The 18,022-nt window shown below is 51.8% G+C and overlaps 1 protein-coding gene across 1 annotated transcript in view; it reads left to right on the forward strand.

Annotated features, from left to right (window-relative positions):
* Window positions 1-18,022, forward strand: part of NEURL1B (neuralized E3 ubiquitin protein ligase 1B) — a 37,095-nt gene that overhangs the window by 6,951 nt on the left and 12,122 nt on the right. The window contains exon 2 of the mRNA XM_047730659.1: window positions 11,436-11,981. Coding sequence (XP_047586615.1) covers window positions 11,436-11,981 — 546 coding nt within the window. The remainder of the gene's footprint in view (window positions 1-11,435; window positions 11,982-18,022) is intronic.

An 18,022-nucleotide genomic window follows, 5' to 3' on the forward strand; every position in this document is an offset into this window, starting at 1 on the left:
CTCTCTTCTGCAGAAAGAGGGTGATGATGTCACTTCACAGGCATGCAGGACATCTGACAGATAGTGAGTGCTCCCACGGGGTGCCTGTTAGGATTATGTACTCACGGGGGAAACCAGCCCCTGCTCTGCACGGAGCCCTGCGCTCCTGAGGGAGACAGACCCAGAAGACACACACTTGTGTCACACAGCTGGTCCGTGCCAGACGCTGTTATGAGTAGGTCCCTGCATTTGACCCTCAGAACAAGCCTCAGGAGACAGCTACTCTTGTTACTCCCTTATGACTGTTGAGAGAACAGAGAGGCACAGAGAGGGAGAGTAACTTGCCCAAGGGCACACAGCTCGAGGAGTCCAACATGATCGCTTCGAGAAGGCGAGGATGTCTGTCTGGGACTATGACTGGCAAGTCAGGGTGGGAGGTCGGGTGGGCCCGGAAGCCTTCATGGTGTTAGGCAGAAATCTGTAAGCATCCTGGCACATTCGATTTTGGTTGCTCACCAGCTCCTTAGGTGTCTGTCTCACATCCTGCCTCTGGGCATGGTGGGGTGGGGATGGTCTCTAAGTGGCCTATGGGCTCACCGAGGGGACCCCAGCTGATATTCCCCAAAGCCTGATGTGTAGCTCTCCAACCCCCTTTCAAAGCAGGTCAGGGGACAGCTGATGTCCTGAGGGCTTTCTAGACTGCAAATCGAGGCCCGTGTCATCCCCAGGGGAGTAGAGAATTCCTATCGATATGGCCTGGGAGCTCTGCAGATCCCTGTGGTCAAAGAGCAGACCCGCTGGGGAAGGGCACCGTGGACCAAACACAGACAGGACCAGTGCAGGGCCTTCATGTGGAGGCAGATTTGAGCTCAACCAAAGGAAGAACTTTCTAACTGTGGAAGCAGTCCGCAGGGCAGCGAGGTGTTTAGCACTGGCATTTAGCCTGGCTGGGACTTGATGTGGGCAACGTGGTGGCAACTGAATGTCAGATGGACCCCGGATGAACTGTTCGTCCATCCCAGGGGGATGCTCTTCCAGGGGTCCCCTGGAGTCTTACGGGGGTGCTCTCTGGTGTTCATCTGCTGAACGCCTGCAGACCCCTTCACAGTCTTTCTTTTATAACATCCTTCGGCCGGTTCTTCGGGTTGGAAGTTCTTTGGCCCAGTTAATGGCTCAGACACTGGGACACAGAAAGATGCAGCCACCTGCCCTTGCCGGGGTCTGGGACCGTTGTCCTTGGACATCAGGCCCAACTCACCCTTGTCCCTTTTTCTCTCTTCGTTCTTATTACTGAGGCTCAGCTGGCCTCATGCCTCACTTCTGTGCAGTGAGGAGAAAGTGCTTTTACGAGTAAGCCATGTGGGGAAATGGGTGGGGTGGGGGTGTCGGGGGGCAGTATTGGCCCTGGGCACGGTGCCCACAGCTATTCACAAGTGTGCTCTGTTTATATCCTCAACATTACACATTGTTTATATTACAAGTCTATCCCTTGGGCACGTGTTTTCTTTCCTTTTTCCCCACGGATGATGGATTTAAGAGATGGGTGGGCACACGCATACCCTGTGTCTCCCAAGATGGGTCGGCTTGGTAACTTTCCACTCCACAGAAGAGCTTCCCTTCCCCTCAAGGTTCAGGGCAATTCAAGGTCAGGAGATGGGACAGTGGAATTTCCCTGACTCCGAGGATGGCCCAGACCTTCATCTCTGCAGACAAAGTCCCCCCAGGGACTCTGTTCCTAGGACTAGAGAGTGATCGGAACCTGCCTCCTATCTGGCAGGTGCAGACGATGGGGACACTGGGGACCTGAGCTTTGTGCTGGTTCACACAGCAATTACAGACAAGCTCTTTGCCAGAATCCCAGGAGAGGTGGTGGAAAGAGCCCTGGTTTCAGAGGAAGACTTGAGTTCAAATAGTTCTACTGTATCTAACCTGGGTCACCCTGGGCAAGTCATGTCCCTCTCTGAGCCTCCACTTCCTCATCTCTAAAAGGGGGAGAATGATGGTACCTCCTTTACAGGGAGGCAGTGAGGTATAAATAGGGAATTCTGTGAGAAGACAAGATGAGGACTCCATGAAGGCGAGGAAGCTGTCTCCTGAAATGGGTGGGCTGAGGTGGAGGGTGGGGAGGAACAATAGGACCAGTCGTCCTGTTCCTCTGAGGTCCCCGAGAGAGATCACTAGAACACCCACTGGTTGGCTGGAGAAGCCATTGTGAAGAATGGTCAAGAGCACTCATGGTTTTGGATCCACGTCAGAGTCCAGTCCTGACCCAGCTGTTCACCTGAACCATGCAGGCTTTCTGCAGCAACCTCAGTCCTCACTCATTTGGAGGACGGTCAGCATGGTGGAGGAGGTGGAGGGAAACGAGAAAGCTGGGGAAGCAGAGTGGGAGAGGCACCCTTCAGAGTCACTTCTTTGCGGGCCTCAGAGCCAAATGTGGCAGGGAAGGAAACATTAGTTGAGAACCTGCTGTGTGCCAGGCACTGTGCTCTGCTCCTTCCGTGCAGGGATGACGTCTACACTTTGCCTGAAGCAGCCAGAGCCCTCTCTTCCCTAACCTTGTGAACCAGGCTGGTCTGGGTTCAAATGCTAACTACACCATGTCCTGGCTGTGTGGCCTCCGGCAGCTCTCCCAACCTCTCTGAGCCTCCCTGCCTCATTGGGTCTGGTAGCAGTCGCCTCCCCAAGGAGGACCACAGGAGGTCTGGGGAGCACAGAGCCGATGGTAGTCTCTGCATTATCCCCTGGAAGGTCTGTCTCTCTGACCAAGCCCCACCCCCAATTCCTTTTCTGGGCCCGGGGGGCCCATCCCTACCCCTCTACCCACCACCTCCCCCCACAGCTGTAATCAGTCACCGGCTTTCCTTTTTTAGACGCTGCTTATTGTTCCTCTCAAGTTCCGCCAAACTGGCCTTTGAGCTGCTCAAAACAAGCTGATTGATGACATTCCCCCCACCACCACCCCTCCCCAAGACCAAGCCAGGGCATCCCTCCACCGCTCCCACCAGAAGGCGGCTTAAGCTACTTGGACATAGTCTAGCTCTTTCCCCCCCCCCCCCCCCCGCAGGTCAGGAGACGAGCAAGAGACCCTGGGGGTGGAGTGAGGCATGAAACAGGAAAGGCGCAGCCTTTGGAGTCAGACAGGACCAGAGTCGAAAGCGGACACTGCCCTTGCAAGCTGGGTGGCCTCTGTGAGGGTATCCAGAGAGGGGCCTTGGTTTCGTCATCTGGGAGCCACCTGGCAGTGGGTGGTGAGGGGCAGAGGGGCCACACGGCAGGCCCATGGCACACACGTGGTGTGCCACAGAGACAGTCGCTGCCCCTCGGAGCCAGCCAATGCTGCCCAGCCGTGGGGCCTGCGAAGAACACCGCCTTGGCTCCAGGAGCTGGAACAGCGCAGTTCAAGGAGGGCTTTCTCTTCCAGTGTTGCTTTGGGCCTAAGAAGCAGGACCAGGGATCTATGGTTCCAAAAAATCAGGCCGGAGCCCTGCAGGTTAGTGAGTGGCCGGGTGGCCGGGCCTCACCCAGCCCACGGGAGAGGCTGTCCTCACGGCAGAGAGAAGGAGAAAGTTGGTGGACTCAGCCAGCTTATCACCAGGCCGCTGCCAGGAGCTGCCTGGAGGAGAAGCAGGTGCTGAGGGGCAGGACCGTACCAGCAGCTGGAAGCAACATTCAAAACCTGAACTGTTTTTCTTACTCCTGCTATGCTAGGTCATTTTGATAGGCTGAGAAGAGAGAGAGGAAGTTTCTATGGGAAGAAGCCGGGCTTGACTCTCATTCTTTAAAGAGGTAGATCCTCAGGGTTCCTCCCTGCTCCAAACAACTCCATGGTCCCCAGAGCCTTCTTGAGGAACTTCTCCCCCTCTGCATGGCCTTTAAGACCGTTTGTGATGCGGCCCTGGGCTCTGGCTCCAACTTCCCCTCTGTCTTCTGCCCTACACTCCTTTTAGTTCCTTAAGTACATTACACTCATTCTCACCTTCAGGCCTTTGTCTGTGCTATTCCCTCTGCATCATATACAATTCTCCAACCCTATCAACCTCCTAGCCACTTCTGCCTCAGCCCTGTAGCATGGAGGCTCTGAGAAGCGTCCCCATGGCCCCAGCCCTGTCCACCACCCACCCTGCACAGTCATGGTGTCGGTGTCTGCCCCTCAGCCAGTCCCAGATCACAGGACAAGGACTGTGTGTGACTTGTCAGCGTATGTATCCCTGCAGCCAGAACAGGCCCTGGCATGGAGTGCGTGCTCCTGAAAAGTCAGATGAAGGAGGAAGTGATGTACTTGAGAGAGAATGAAGGCACTTCCCCCTGCTCCCTGCCCCAAAGTGCCAGTGGGACCCTAACCAGGGGAGCTGGCCCCTGGGAATTTCCTGGGGCTTGGAGTTTCCTGGGGCAGTTTATCAGGAAGAGACCTCAGTGAAGGGGCCCAGCAGAGGGTCAGAATGGGCTAGAAAATCCTGACTCCGCTGAGCACACTTCAAGGGGGCATTGGGATGACCTCACCCCCTGGGAACTCGGTGCATCTGAGCCCACTTGAGCCAAGAGGGCTGCCACTTAGGCCTGGAAGGAGTAGGCTTTGCTCCCAACAAGCAGCGTCGCGTGACCTCCGGCCTCCCTCCCCAGGCTCCTCATAGGTGTTGACAGGAGTGTGGGGCCTTCCCAGCTGTGCTGGGGTGACCAGGTTTTGTTTGCAAAGAAAAGGGCGGGGAGGAGCAGGGTGGCAGTTACCACCAGTGTGGGCTGGCCCCCTTCCATCCTGGCCTCCCAGGTTCTCTGAAACAGAGAACAAAGTCCCATTACGCTGGCGTCTGTCTCGTGGGTGCCTGTCACTGCCCCATTCGGCAGAGGTGAGGGAAGGTTGGTTATTTTTTTCCTAGCCCACTTTCAAACCCACCAATGGCAAAAGTACTTCATGTTGCCAGAGAAGACATATTCTTGTCTGGCTTTGGGTGGAGGGAAGCCTTACCAATACCGGCCTTGTGTTTTCCTCTGTAAAGGACATACACACACACACCATGTTGCCAATAGCATTGATTTGAATTGCAGACCTGGACAAATGTCACTTGAACCAGCCTCTTCTCACCAGAGGTATACTGTCTGAGCCTAGAGGTAATAGGAGTCTAGGAAGCTCCTGAAATTGTATGCCAAATTATGTTCACGGAGTGTTAGTATTTTTCGGGGGAGAGAGGCCTATACAGCTTTCATCATCCTTCACAAGGGCCATGACACTTGCTTCCAGTGGTTACAGGGGGCTGCTTTGGAGAAGGGATGGGGTATGGAAGGGCCCAGGCTTGGCCCTCTGCTGCCACTGCCCAGCTTTGCAGCCTTGGTTTTCCCCTCTGGAAAATGAAGGTGGTAAAACCTATCCTGCAGGGTCATCCCAGAGACTAAATCGAATAAACAGAGGCAATCACCGGCCCGTAACAGGGGTTCAGTAAAGGGCTGCATGTGAAAGGAGGGTACGGAATAGACCGTTCTCCCGGCTGGCGATTCCCTTTCCCTGTGGAGCGGAATCTGCTGAAAATTTCAGCCAGAATGCCATCTGCTGAATGCCAGCACGCTGGAAGCTGTCATCTCAGCGGCCAGAGAAGCTGGGGTGTTGCTTCCTGTCATCCTCTTGGCCGTAAATGCCATTTGCTCAGGCTCTTTTCAGATCAATGGAGTGGCTGGGCTGGGACGACAAGCGAGGCACATTTGGGACACTGCTGGGATGGCTTAAAAAATGGGCGCCTGTCCTTGGACACTAAGGAAAGGCGACCCCAGGGTTTTTAAGAGGCCTTTCCTGGTCAAGGTCACCAGCCCTCCATGGAGAAACATGTCCAGATATATTTCCCCAGACCTACAGGTAGACTTCTCTGATGTCAAAGGATGTTAGAAAGCTTTTCTTGTCAAAGGAACAAAGTAAGGTGGCTGATGGGAGAGACCACGTGTTTAGTGAACACCTACTACGTGCCACGCATCCTGTCTGAGGAACTTAGCTTGCCAACTCAAAACTGCTCACAGCGGTCTTGCAGGATGATGAGGACTCCTGCCAGTATTGGAGGTCTGGGCGGGGAGACCCAGAGAAGTTAGGCATGGACCTTAACATCACACCACTATGAAATGATAAAACAGAATTTAAACCCACATCTGTCGGACTCTAAGCCTGTGTTCTTTTTAACTGCCTCTCACACGGAGATTTAGGAAATGAGACTCTGGGAGAGATGGAGGTGAAGGGCTCCCCCAGAAGTTGGATCTGCTGTTCCCACAGGGAAGGAAAGGAACGTTCAGTGATCATCTACTATGTGCCAGGATTTCTGCCCGATCTCTGTGCTCTCCCGGCCTCTCAGCAGCCCAAGACAGGGGCCTAAGGTCACACAGCATTCCAGATGAAAAACTGCACCACTGGGAAGTGACGTGACCACCCAGGGCCCCCAGGCAAATCAGCAGCAAAGCTCAGGCTCGAACCCAGAGCCCAGGAGGGGTGGTCTAAAGGATGGACGTGGGAAAAGCACATAGCCACCACCCAAGCTGCTCTTCTGTCCACTGTCTTACCCAAGGACTTGTCCAAGGCTGGGCAGTGGCAACATTTATTTAGTCAGAAGAGAGTCCCATCCTCCCTAACTGTCCATAGCCACTCAATGTGCCCCCCCCCATCACGGCCCCTATGCTTATTAATTCTTTATTAAAGATTGTATTTATTTGACAGAGAGACACAGCGAGAGAAGGAACACAAACAGGGGGAGTGGGAGAGAGAAAAGCAGGCTTCCCGCTGAGCAGGGAGCCCAGGACCCTGGGATCATGACCTGAGCCGAAGGCAGATACTTTACGAAGGAGCTCCCCAGGCACTCCTGCCCCTACGTTTAGAGTCCAGGCACTGCTTCCCTGACAAAATGCTGGAAAGACCCTTCCCTGTGGTCTTGGCAGGGCTGGAGCAGCCTTTGGTCAACTATGAGGCTGGGCCAGGAATGTCTCCTGCTCCCTCCTACGCATGGGATGGGCTCCTGCAGCAGTCTCCTGGGACCCCACTGCACAAGACCCCCTCTGCCCTGCCTTGTCCTTAGAGTCCCTGGGTCGGATTCCCTGACCAGAAGAGCAGGGGGCTCCCTGGACATAGTGGGTACCCTCACAAGGCTGGCAGGTGCTCAGCCTTCCGGGGAAGGAGGGGGGCCTGGGGCCTGTTCCCGGACATGGTGTGGGGTCCTCTTCTTGGTCAAAGGCTTTCTCACCCCTGACAGTGTGCCTGTTTGAATCTGGTGCTGGCGCCAGCAGCTAGGAACCTCTGTGCCCACAGACCTGGCCACTTGGGGGAACAAATCCCAGGAGGGGAACAGTGGGGGACATTCTGGCCCTCGATGGACTATTCCACAGCCATGAAACCTAAGCACTGGGAGGCTCCAGGAGCCATGTGGGGAAAATGGTTTTTTATATAATGTCGAGTTAAGAAACAGAAAGGCAGGAGCACCTAGGTGGCTCAGATGGTTAAGTGTCTGCCTTCAGCTCAGGTCATGATCTCCAGGTCCTGGGATCAAGCCCCATGTCAGGCTCCCTGCTCAGTGGGGAGTCCGCTTCTCTCTCTCTCTGCCTCTCCACCTGCTTGTGCTCTGTCTCTTTCTTAAATGAATAAATGAAATCTTTAAATCTTCTAAAAAAAAAAAAAAGGCAGGGACACCTGGGTGGCTCAGTTGGTTAAGCAGCTGCCTTCGGCTCAGGTCATGATCCCAGCATCCTGGGATCGAGTCCCGCATCGGGCTCCTTGCTCGGCAGGGAGCCTGCTTCTTCCTCTGCCTCTGCCTGCCACTCTGTCTGCCAGTGCTTGCTCTCTCTCTCTCTCTCTCGCTCTCTGACAAATAAATAAACAAAATCTTAAAAAAAAAAAAAAGGCAGGAAGCAAAACTGGATGTGGGCTCTGACTGCAGGGAAGTTGGAAAAGATGCTTGGGACTACTTAGTACTCAGTACGTGCGTGCTGCTTACGGAAACAGGCTGGGACCGGAGGAAGGAATGCTGGTTTGGGATCAGGTGTTGCTGGGCCTACATCACAACACAGCTTCTCGAAGCTGAGGGGAAGGGTCTCTGCTGCCAGGAGCTTTGTTTCTCACCTAGAAAATCCTGCAGGTGAAGATTCTGAAAAGTAGCTACAATCCCATGTCCCAGGAGACATCTAGCATGAGGCACAGCATAGAGGGAGGGCACAGCCAGCAGCCCTTCCATGGAGAAGGGCCGGACAGAGACCATGGAAAATGCCACATGAGTTAGGGTGTGAAGGGAGAGAGAAAGGAGGTATTTTTCTCCTCCCTGCTGAACTTTCTATAACATGGCTGTGGCGTTTCAACTTCAGGTTTTCTGTTGACATCTCCAAACTAGGATGTTCTGCAGAGTCCCTGAGGCCCGCGTTCATACTTCTGTTTCTTGTGGAAGCCACTTTCCCTGAGCCCAGCTAAAACCAGACAGCGATGTACAATTGGGAGATTAATTATTGTTCTTTCATCTTAAGCATTTTCAATTTGTATAAATAACACATCCTCTTAGACACTTTCACTCTGGTCTTTTTACCTCATGCCAGGGCAGTGGATTCTGAGCGGGTAGAAAGAGTGTTTATCCCTCACTCCCTAAAGGAAGTTGGATCGTATTATCAAGATTCAACAAGTATGTAAACATCGCAGGTCACTTGGCTGTATTTTATCCTAACATATAGCTGGTTTTACAGGAAACTTCCCCTTGTAGGAACAAAGCAGTAGGTCTCCCCAGCCAGCGTTCATTTCAACCGCCAGCCCCCTCTAGAAGAACATCTACTAGGATTCCCAAGCTGTTGGGTAAAGAAATTCTGAGAGAGAGAAGGTTGGGGAAAGAACAGTGATGTCAGGGAGAGGAAAATAATCACATAACCATGGCTTGTGGGCTTTGGTGCTCAGAAAAGCGCTTTTGATCTGTGGTCATATTTAGTGTTTCCTGGAGACTGTGCCAGCTGTGGGGACCTTGGGGAGAATTCAGCCTGTGGACACTGGAGGAAGTGTCTCAGCCCAGAGAAGCTGGGTGGCTTGCACGAGGCTACAGTGTGCATGGAGAACGTGGACTCTGTGGTCCCTGGGCGGCCTCTCTTGATGGTTTACACTGGGGTTGTACTTCCTCGACTTGCTTGATTTTTGTCCCCTGAAACAGCTCTCCAGCCGGCCCTTGCTCTTATCCTTGTGGTTCTGGAGATGGCCTGCAGTATGGCTCGGGGTTCACCCTCCTTGCTGCCCAGGGAGCCCCTGCCTTTCAGCCTGCTCTGCTGAAGGCCCTTCTTAGCCCCCTCTCCCTCCTGCCCCATACAAGGTTACTATCAATCAAGGCTGTTTGGGTTGCAAATATCAGAAACCTGGCTCGACGTGGCTTATAAGCAAAAGATGTTCTCCTTATCCCCCTTGGGTGGAAGTAACCTCTGCCATTCTGCCTCCTGCCTCAGAGGTGGTCTGCCCGGACCCCTACTGACCCTGAACTCCGCAGGCCCTTCTCCTTCTTTGGGCCCATTTCCCCATCTGAAAAATGGGCTTATCAGAGAAGAGGATTTCTGAAGTCTGCTCTAGCTCTGAAATAGAGGCAGCAGCTGGGATATATCCAGTGCCTGAAGTGTGCCTGGCACACACAGGGAGAATCAAAGATGAAATGAAAAAGCCCCTGCCCTCAGGATCCAACCCTAGTATCTCCCTATCCCTCCTCACCACCTCTCTGCTTCCCCGTCAAGTATCCATTTTGTCTTATTTATCGACTATATTAACCACCCAAAGCTAGTATATGGAATATTTCCTTGCTTATTAAAACCTCAAAATTTGCAATCTCTACTACCTTCAAAACATATCCAGAATCTGACCCCTTCTAGCCACCCTGACAGGTACCTCCCCACCTCCCAATCTCAGCCTTCATCATCTGTGCCTGGAATAACCCAGTAGCCTTGTCCTCAGCCCCCAGCTCCCTCAACCACCCCCTGCCAGCAGTCCCCTCTCCACACAGCAGCCTCATCACTTCTCTGCTAGAAACCTCCAGTAACATCCCTTTCACTGTGGTAAATTGGCTTAAAAAACAAGCAGCAACCACGGCCTCTCCTCCCCCTCCCCCACTCCCCGCTCCAGCTCTGCTCTCATTTGCTTCCACTTCCCACACCTGCTCACACCAGCCCCGCTGGCTTCCCTGCGGTTTCTCAGCCACACCAGCTCATTCCCACCTCAGGGTCTTTGCAATGGTTTTTGCCCCTGCCTGGAAGGGACACCCCCCCCCCCCCAGCTACCCTCATGGCTCAATCCCTTCACCTCTGCTCAAGTCACTGCTTCAAGAGGCCCTCTGTGAACCTAGTACTTTACTCTTCCCCACTTCCTGACTGCATTTCTCTGTCACGCTTCCCACCAGGTAGAGTACGTCTTACTTCTTGTCTTTGTCCCCCGCCTCAGAATGTCCACCTCATCCTTCTTGGATACTACTGTATTTCCGATGCCTAGCATGGTACCTGGCTAAAACACTATGTGCTCATTAAAGATTTGTTAAACGAATGATTAGAGTCCCTTAAATTCTTTTCTTTTTTTCTCCTTCTGCAGGACCTTGGCTTCTGTCCTTATATTTTGTCTTCTAGGGATTACTGGCTTCTGTTTGGAGAGGGGCCTCCAGCTTCCCAGCATGGCCTTCTACCCCCCCCCCCCCCCCCCCCCCCCCGCACAGGCTTGGAGAGGGGAACCATAGCTTCCCTAGCTCATCATTACACCTCTCTTCATTTTCCCCTGTCCTCGCTCCCCTTTGTCTCAGTATTAGTGGAAGCCCAACAATGTGCCCAGAGCGCAGTGAACCCCATGGCTGGGTGTGGGAGGAGTGGTCCCCACAACAGCCTCTCATTCCCTAAGGTGACTATTCTTCTCCCATGACTGCAGACCACTATGGGCCAGGGGTTGCCTGTGGTTTATAAGCCCTTGCCATGAAAACTGTATTCAGCTGCTATTGTGAACGAGCAGCACAGACTCGTGCAATAATTCCCCACCCTGCCGTCTCCCAGGCTGCCAGAGCCAGGAACTGCTCCTGGGATGGAGGAGGACAGGTGGAAATGATGAAGCCCCCACCTCAACTCTCAGGCACCCGAGTTTGTGGCCAGCAGCCCGCTCCTTTGAACCAAGACCCTCCTGAGATTCTCCAGGTCCTCTGGGGCAAAATTCCCTTAGAAATGAATCCTCAACAGTGCATGTTCTAGAAAAGCCAACCTTGCTTATAAAGAATGCCTTCATTTTCTATGGGTAAATGGCTGGGGGGCGGGGGTGGGGGGGGAATGAGGGGGAGTCACAGAATACAGTGACTTTGTTGTGATAGCCTTGGGCAGGCTGGCGGTAGCTGGAACCTACTCAGAGTTTATTAGTGTCTAATTAAGATGGAATTTAAAAAGGAAATGACTTTTAAAAAGACGAACCTGTTCATGGAGTTCTGAAGGGCCCTCACCCTCCTGCCTGTCTCTTTCCGCAGACCCAAGCCCACCGGCTCGCCTCCTGGCCACCCGGCCGTGCTGCGGCCCCGGCCCTGAGCGGCGCCCGGTGCTGGGTGAAGCGCCGCGCTTCCACGCACAGGCCAAAGGCAAGAACGTGCGGCTGGACGGCCACTCGCGCCGGGCCACTCGACGCAACAGCTTCTGCAACGGCGTCACGTTCACGCAGCGGCCCATCCGGCTGTACGAGCAGGTGCGGCTGCGCCTCGTGGCGGTGCGCCCGGGCTGGAGCGGCGCGCTGCGCTTCGGCTTCACGGCGCATGACCCGTCGCTCATGAGCGCCCAGGACATCCCCAAGTACGCCTGCCCCGACCTTGTCACGCGGCCTGGCTACTGGGCCAAGGCGCTGCCCGAGAACCTGGCGCTGCGCGACACCGTGCTGGCCTACTGGGCGGACCGCCACGGCCGCGTGTTCTACAGCGTCAATGACGGCGAGCCCGTGCTCTTCCACTGCGGCGTGGCCGTGGGCGGCCCGCTCTGGGCACTCATCGACGTCTATGGCATCACTGATGAGGTGCAGCTCCTCGGTAGGTTGCGGGCCGGACCAGGCACTGGTTCTCCGTGCGCATGGACGTGTATTTTTTTCAATATTCGCAAACAGGAAGGGCTCACTTTGCCAAGCCTTGTTCTAAGCAGTTTACACATTTTAACTCATTATTTTACCACAACCTGCCATACTCATTTTACAGGTGAGAAAACTGAGGCACAGAGGGGTTAAATAACTTGAGTTGCAAAGCCAGGACTGAAACCCACAAGGGCTGGGTCCAGAGTCCAGGCCCTGGGTCAGGTTCATTAATACATCAGGTACTTGCTCATTCACCCACCCATTCTTTTGTCCATTCCTTTGCTAATTCCTTCACTCTCTTGTTCATTTGCTCACTCATTCTCTTATGCATGTGTTTGCACACTCATTCGTTGTATTCAGTCATTCACACAGGTACTTATTCATTTGCTCTTTCATTCAGTCACTCACACATCCACTTAGCAATCAAATTTATGCCCCAGTCCTCGTGTATCTACAGTGGCCACCGGTAAGGGGCTCCAGGTCCACTGGGGAGGCGGGCAGAGAAGCCTGGCTAGCCGTGGTTCTAACGGAGGAGGCAGCCACTAATGCTAAAATCCATAGGGGCAGAAGCCCTTGAGACCTTTTTTCTTTTCTTACCTTTTTAAAGGATTTAAAATTCACATAATGTCAAAGTAACCATTTTAACGTGTACAATCCAGTGGCATTCAGTTGACAACAATCGCCTCTAGTTCTAAAACATTTTCATCACCACAAAAGGAAACCCATACCCATTAAGCTGTCCTTCCCCATTCTCTCCCTACCTCCAGCCCCTGGCAACCACTGACCTGCTTTGTATTTGTGACCTTAGCTCTTGAACTCATAGGTTACATGTGAGCCAGCCCAGCCTTGATTTCCGGGGGAGGGGAGATCAGATTTCTCAGAGCATCTGGACACAGCCCTGCCTGTCATTTACCTGCAGTAAATCCACAGATCTAAAGTTTTTGTTTTTTAAGTTTGAGTTTGGATGGATTTATAGAACCGCCATAACCTAGGAAGGTTCCCCTCTTTCTTGGAGGCAGCCTGTGTCCTGACTTCTCACCATGTATTAGTTGCACCTATTCTTGAACTTCACATAAATGGAATCATACAGCATATGCGCTTGTCTGGCTGCTTTATCGCAGCACATTACTTTAGAGATTCATCCGTGTTGTTGCTGTGTGAATCAGTGGTTTGTTCCGTCTTAATTGCTGAGTAATATCCCATGATAGAGAGGTACCATAGTTGGTGGATCTGAATATCTGGGCGGTTTCTGGGTTTTCTGCCTTGCACCTTGAGGGAACACTCTGACCCTCACCTCGCTCACCACTACCACCCGCACCACCACTGGGCAAGGCCGGAAAATGCATGCACCCCGGCTGTGCCCTCCTTTCCTCGAAGAAGGAAGGCATAACTTCTGAGTAGTTAAGAATAGAAGATTGAAAGTCACACAGACCTCTGTGCTATACCTGGTTGTCGACTTGCTAGCTCTGTGGGTTTGGCCAGGTGATTAAACCTCTATGTTTCTTCACCTGTAAAATGGGTTCATGGTAGTAGTACTCACCTCCTGGCATTGTTGGGTGACCTGAGAGGGTATATGAAAGGGACACAGCACACTGTCTGGCACATAGAAGGTACTCGAGAAATAATAGCTAAGAAAGCAGAATCTCAGCCCATTAGCATGTGAGGCTAAGCACATGTCTCAATTCCAGGCTTAGGCAAAACAGCCTATGAATAGCTACCCAGCCTACAAGCTGGGGCCTTACTTGGGCATTTCAACCATGTCCCCCCCACACTTTTCCATAGAAGTTTTCGCATTTCACCTTCAGGAGATGTAAGTTTCTAAAGCCTCCTTGATCTCCTGTCACTCTTTTTTGGAGGTCTCTATTCAGAGCAGGGAAATGATCGTACCTCATTCACCTGCTTTCTCATATAGCCCATGTGTTCGAGTAACCACTAAGAAATCCTATCCACCCTGTAATCTGGGTTAGGGCTTTTTGAAAATTTACAAACTGGAAGCCGCCTTTGAGGACTTAATATGAATAAATCTGTGAGGAGTATGGACTCTTCCCCCGCACATTTGTTCACTTAGCAAACTTTTATTGAGCCCCCTTCAACGCCCCAAGCCCCTTGGAGGAAAGGGAGAGAGCCCCCTGGAACACTAGTGTATGTGGTAGACATGCTCTTCAGTCTCCTAATCTTCAGGTAGTGCCGGGAGATGTGCGGGCTGACAGGAAGCACCTGTGTTACAGGACCAGGTGTACAAGTAAGATTCGAAGGAATTCCATTTCTGAGTGATAGGATTCTAGGTGAATTTCATTTCTTTATACCTCTATGAGTTACTTTACCAAAAAATATGTGTGAAGAGCTTATGGTGCTTTTACAATCAGAAAGGGCAATAAAGTTATTTTTCTTTCTGAAGGTTATATGAGATAATGGGGACGTTTCTGGCATGTGATCAAAGCTTAATGTTTCCTTCCCAGGGGAAGAGTAAATTGCCATTGGGTACATCTGGGTAAAGGGATTATGGGTGGTCCCCACCACTGCCACCACTACCACCAAAGTTACTAACAACTCATGATCAGAAAAAAAAAGTTATAATAAAAATAAGGAAGGTAACCTTTTTTATGATTTTTTAATGGCTTGAGTTCAGGCAACAGATACCCTACTGTTGGTAGCAGCAGGGGTGAGACAACATGAGAACCACAGAAATCCCACCCTAAATGGGATCTCCCTCTCCCAGTTCTTAGAACTGGGCTTTCTAATGGCAGTGTCTAAGGTACCAAGTAGATAAATACAAGTCAGCCAATGTTTGTGCAATCCAGAACCCTCTGATCTCCTTTTCCTCACAAGGAACAAGGAGTTGACATAGTTCCTTTAGAGACTGTCAGCTATGAAACTCCAGAATAGAAAACCCCAGAATAGAGACCCCTTACCCCGTCCTCACCTCTCACAGACCCCACTAGATAAAGACTGAAAACCAACAAGCTCAAGTGTCATCTGAGTTTGTCAAATTGAATAAAAATACAGGACACCTCGTTACATATGAATTTCAGAAAAGGATTTTTTTAGTACAAGTATGTCCCAAACAATATTTGGGACATACTTATAAAAGCATTTGTTGTTTTTCTGGAATTCGAATGTCACTGGGCATCCCGGATTTTATCCCTCATCTGGGAAATATTCCCCCCGGCTTGTGGAAAGGGGGGGAACCTTTATTTGCCCTGGAACTTGAGCTAAAGTTAAGTCTCAGAAAGAAAAAGTTCATAGGCCTCATGTATTTCTTTCAGTTGATGGAATTGTGTTCCTAGCCCAGCCTCCTCCTGCAAGGGGTTCCAGCTACAGAGCCCGGTGTCTGGTGCGCCTTCTCTGGTGACCTGCTCATTCTCTCCTCAAGACACGGGGATTTAGCCCCTTTAGATAAAGAATTTAGGACTCACAAAAGGGAAGTGACCTGTCTAGAACTACCAAGCTTGTGAGTGGCAGAGCCAGGATTAGAACCCAGATGCATTCGTCTGTCCTTAGTTCCGTGGTTCTTGGCCGTGTCTGCACCCACAGCAATTCAATCGGTGCTTCAGGGCATGGCTCCCAGGCTTTAGATCTCTTAAGACTCTTCAGGTGATCCCAGGATGTGGCCAGGCTTGTGACCACAACAGTCCCCTTTGCACTGGTGCCGGTCTCTCCTCCTTGCTGGGTGCTGAGCTGAGTTTTTCAGACATGTCAGTTCAAAGCATGGGGTCATCCCTGACAAAAGCCCCTTCTCTTGACTTTACTCCTTCATCCCCAATCCTTACTCTAAATTCGCATCCACTCCTTCCCCTGCCCAGATAGGCACTACTCTTATGTTTAGTATTTTTATAAAAACATGTAGAGTTTTACATGCATAGATAGATGAGACTGTGCAAAGATTCTTATTCCATTATTCTTTTTCCACTTGCCTCATTTTTAGATCTGTCTGTGCTGTTGTAGACCTGCTGGTTTCTTATTCCCTATGAGCTTCTGCACTGATGGGACTAGGACGCCACCAGTCCCCCCATCCCCTCAAGCGAACTACATTGCAGTGCATACTCTCCCACAGGGCTGTACTGTGGCTGCTGGGGTTTACCGTTGTCTGGGGCACAGACCAGGATGGCCTTGCTGGACCCCGGAGTGGTCCATCTTGAGAAACTGATTTCTCTAGATTTTCCTCTGGGCCAAAGAGAAGGGGCTGAGCCCAGGCAAATGACTTTCTGTTGAATTTAGTAGTTCCTGGACCCAGGAGAGGCAGGTATAGTCAGGTTTCCCCCTCCTGTCCCTGGCTCCTCTGGAAGCTCTTTCTTGGAGCTCTGGAGTTCAGGCCCCATGTCCTGAGGCACCTCTGTCCCTCTTCCAGACGATTCAGTAGTGGTCACTGTCATGTAGCCCCTTTGTCCTTCCTCTGCCCAGTGGTGGAAGGCTGGTCAGACCAAATAAGCAACACCAATCCAAGGCCATGGCATGCAGGTTATGTTGTCAGAAATCTTTGGTTTTAAGTGGCAAAAAACAGTTCAATCTTGCTCAAGCAGGGAAAAGAAAATGTCTCATGTGACAGAAAATTCAGGAGAATGACTACCTGTAAAGCTGGCTTGATTCAGGCATTCAATGAACAGCACCTGAAATATTGGCCTCCCTTTATTGTTTGCCCTGTCATCCTTATTAGCATCATCCTCAGCTGGGCTCCCTTTTGGGGGGGGGGGGAGGCCACCAGCAGCTCCATTCCCAGATTAGCAAATCTAGCGGGGCAGCTGCTTTCCTACAAGGTCTAGCTAAAGTTCAAGGTTTAGCGTCATTGCTCTCCATTGTCAGGCAGTGGGATAGTGACTGGCCAAGTTAAGGCCTCCTCCTCAGGGTAATTAGTGGAGTCGGGAGGTAGGTGTGGGGCAGTTCTCTCAAAAGCTGGGTACTGGGCCTGAAGAAGGGGGGTTGGATGCCATACACCCAGAAACAGTAGCTCTATATAGGCCTTGTAGGGGAGCCATTTACCCTTTTTGAAAGCGTTTAGCCCCTTCATTAAATTAGTTACCTACTATGCACCAGGCACTATGCCGGGAACTACCTGGATGTTGTTTTCCAGTCCTCACTAGAACACCGTGAGGCAGGAAGTAGCATCGTCCCCATTTGCAGACCCTGCATGGATGGATAATTTGACCAAGGTTACCTATCAGTTGGTGGTGTTAGAGTTGATGTTTGTTATTTATTAGTGTTATAAAAAAGTGTTTGGCCAAGACTTGAACTTATGGATCCAGATATAAGGCCTACAGGTCAACTGTACCACCCCATGCTTCAAGTGAGGAAACTGAGACCTAAAGAGAGGCAGGGACTTGCTCAAGGTCACCCAGCTGATAAGTGGTCATGTTAGGGGAGAGGGTTGGGTCCAGGACCCTGGGGGGAGGTGCCTCAGCATGGGAGCTGTGAGCATCCCACAGCACACAGGGAGGAATGGCTGCAGGTGGCTTCATCCAGAGCCTCAGTGGGGAGCAACACAGGGGAACTGGATTTTGCAGTGAATGTATTCTCTCTAAATGGTCCAGGCCAGCACCCAGCTCCCTGTCTTGATAGTAAGGCATTTGCCTGGCAGGGTTGCCTGAAGGACTGTGGCTTCCCAGGCTCCTGAAGGCCTACTCTGTGCCAGGCACAGTACCAAGTCGTTGTTATTCCACAGATCTGCCATTAACCTTTCCCACGGACCTATCAGACAGGGATGAAGGTCCTCACATTGCAGAAGGAAACTAAGGTCACATCCAGGACCGGACACGGTCCAGTGGAGGTCTGTCTCCCCTGGTCCAGTTTTCTTCCGTCAGAAAGCATGGGTTCGGTGGCCCACAGACCTGGCATCTGCATCTTTCCTTCTTAAGCCCTAATACCCCTGCCCTGCTGCGAGCCCTCCTATGGCCATGGCTGAAGGAGCTCTGCTCCTGTTCCCTCCTGCCTCTTTGGAGACATTGCTCCTATCATTTGTCTCTTTTTCCACCTTCACTTTCGCCCTCTCCACAAAATCATTCCCATGAA

This window comes from Lutra lutra, chromosome 5, assembly GCF_902655055.1.
Source record: "Lutra lutra chromosome 5, mLutLut1.2, whole genome shotgun sequence".
Taxonomy (NCBI): domain Eukaryota; kingdom Metazoa; phylum Chordata; class Mammalia; order Carnivora; family Mustelidae; genus Lutra; species Lutra lutra.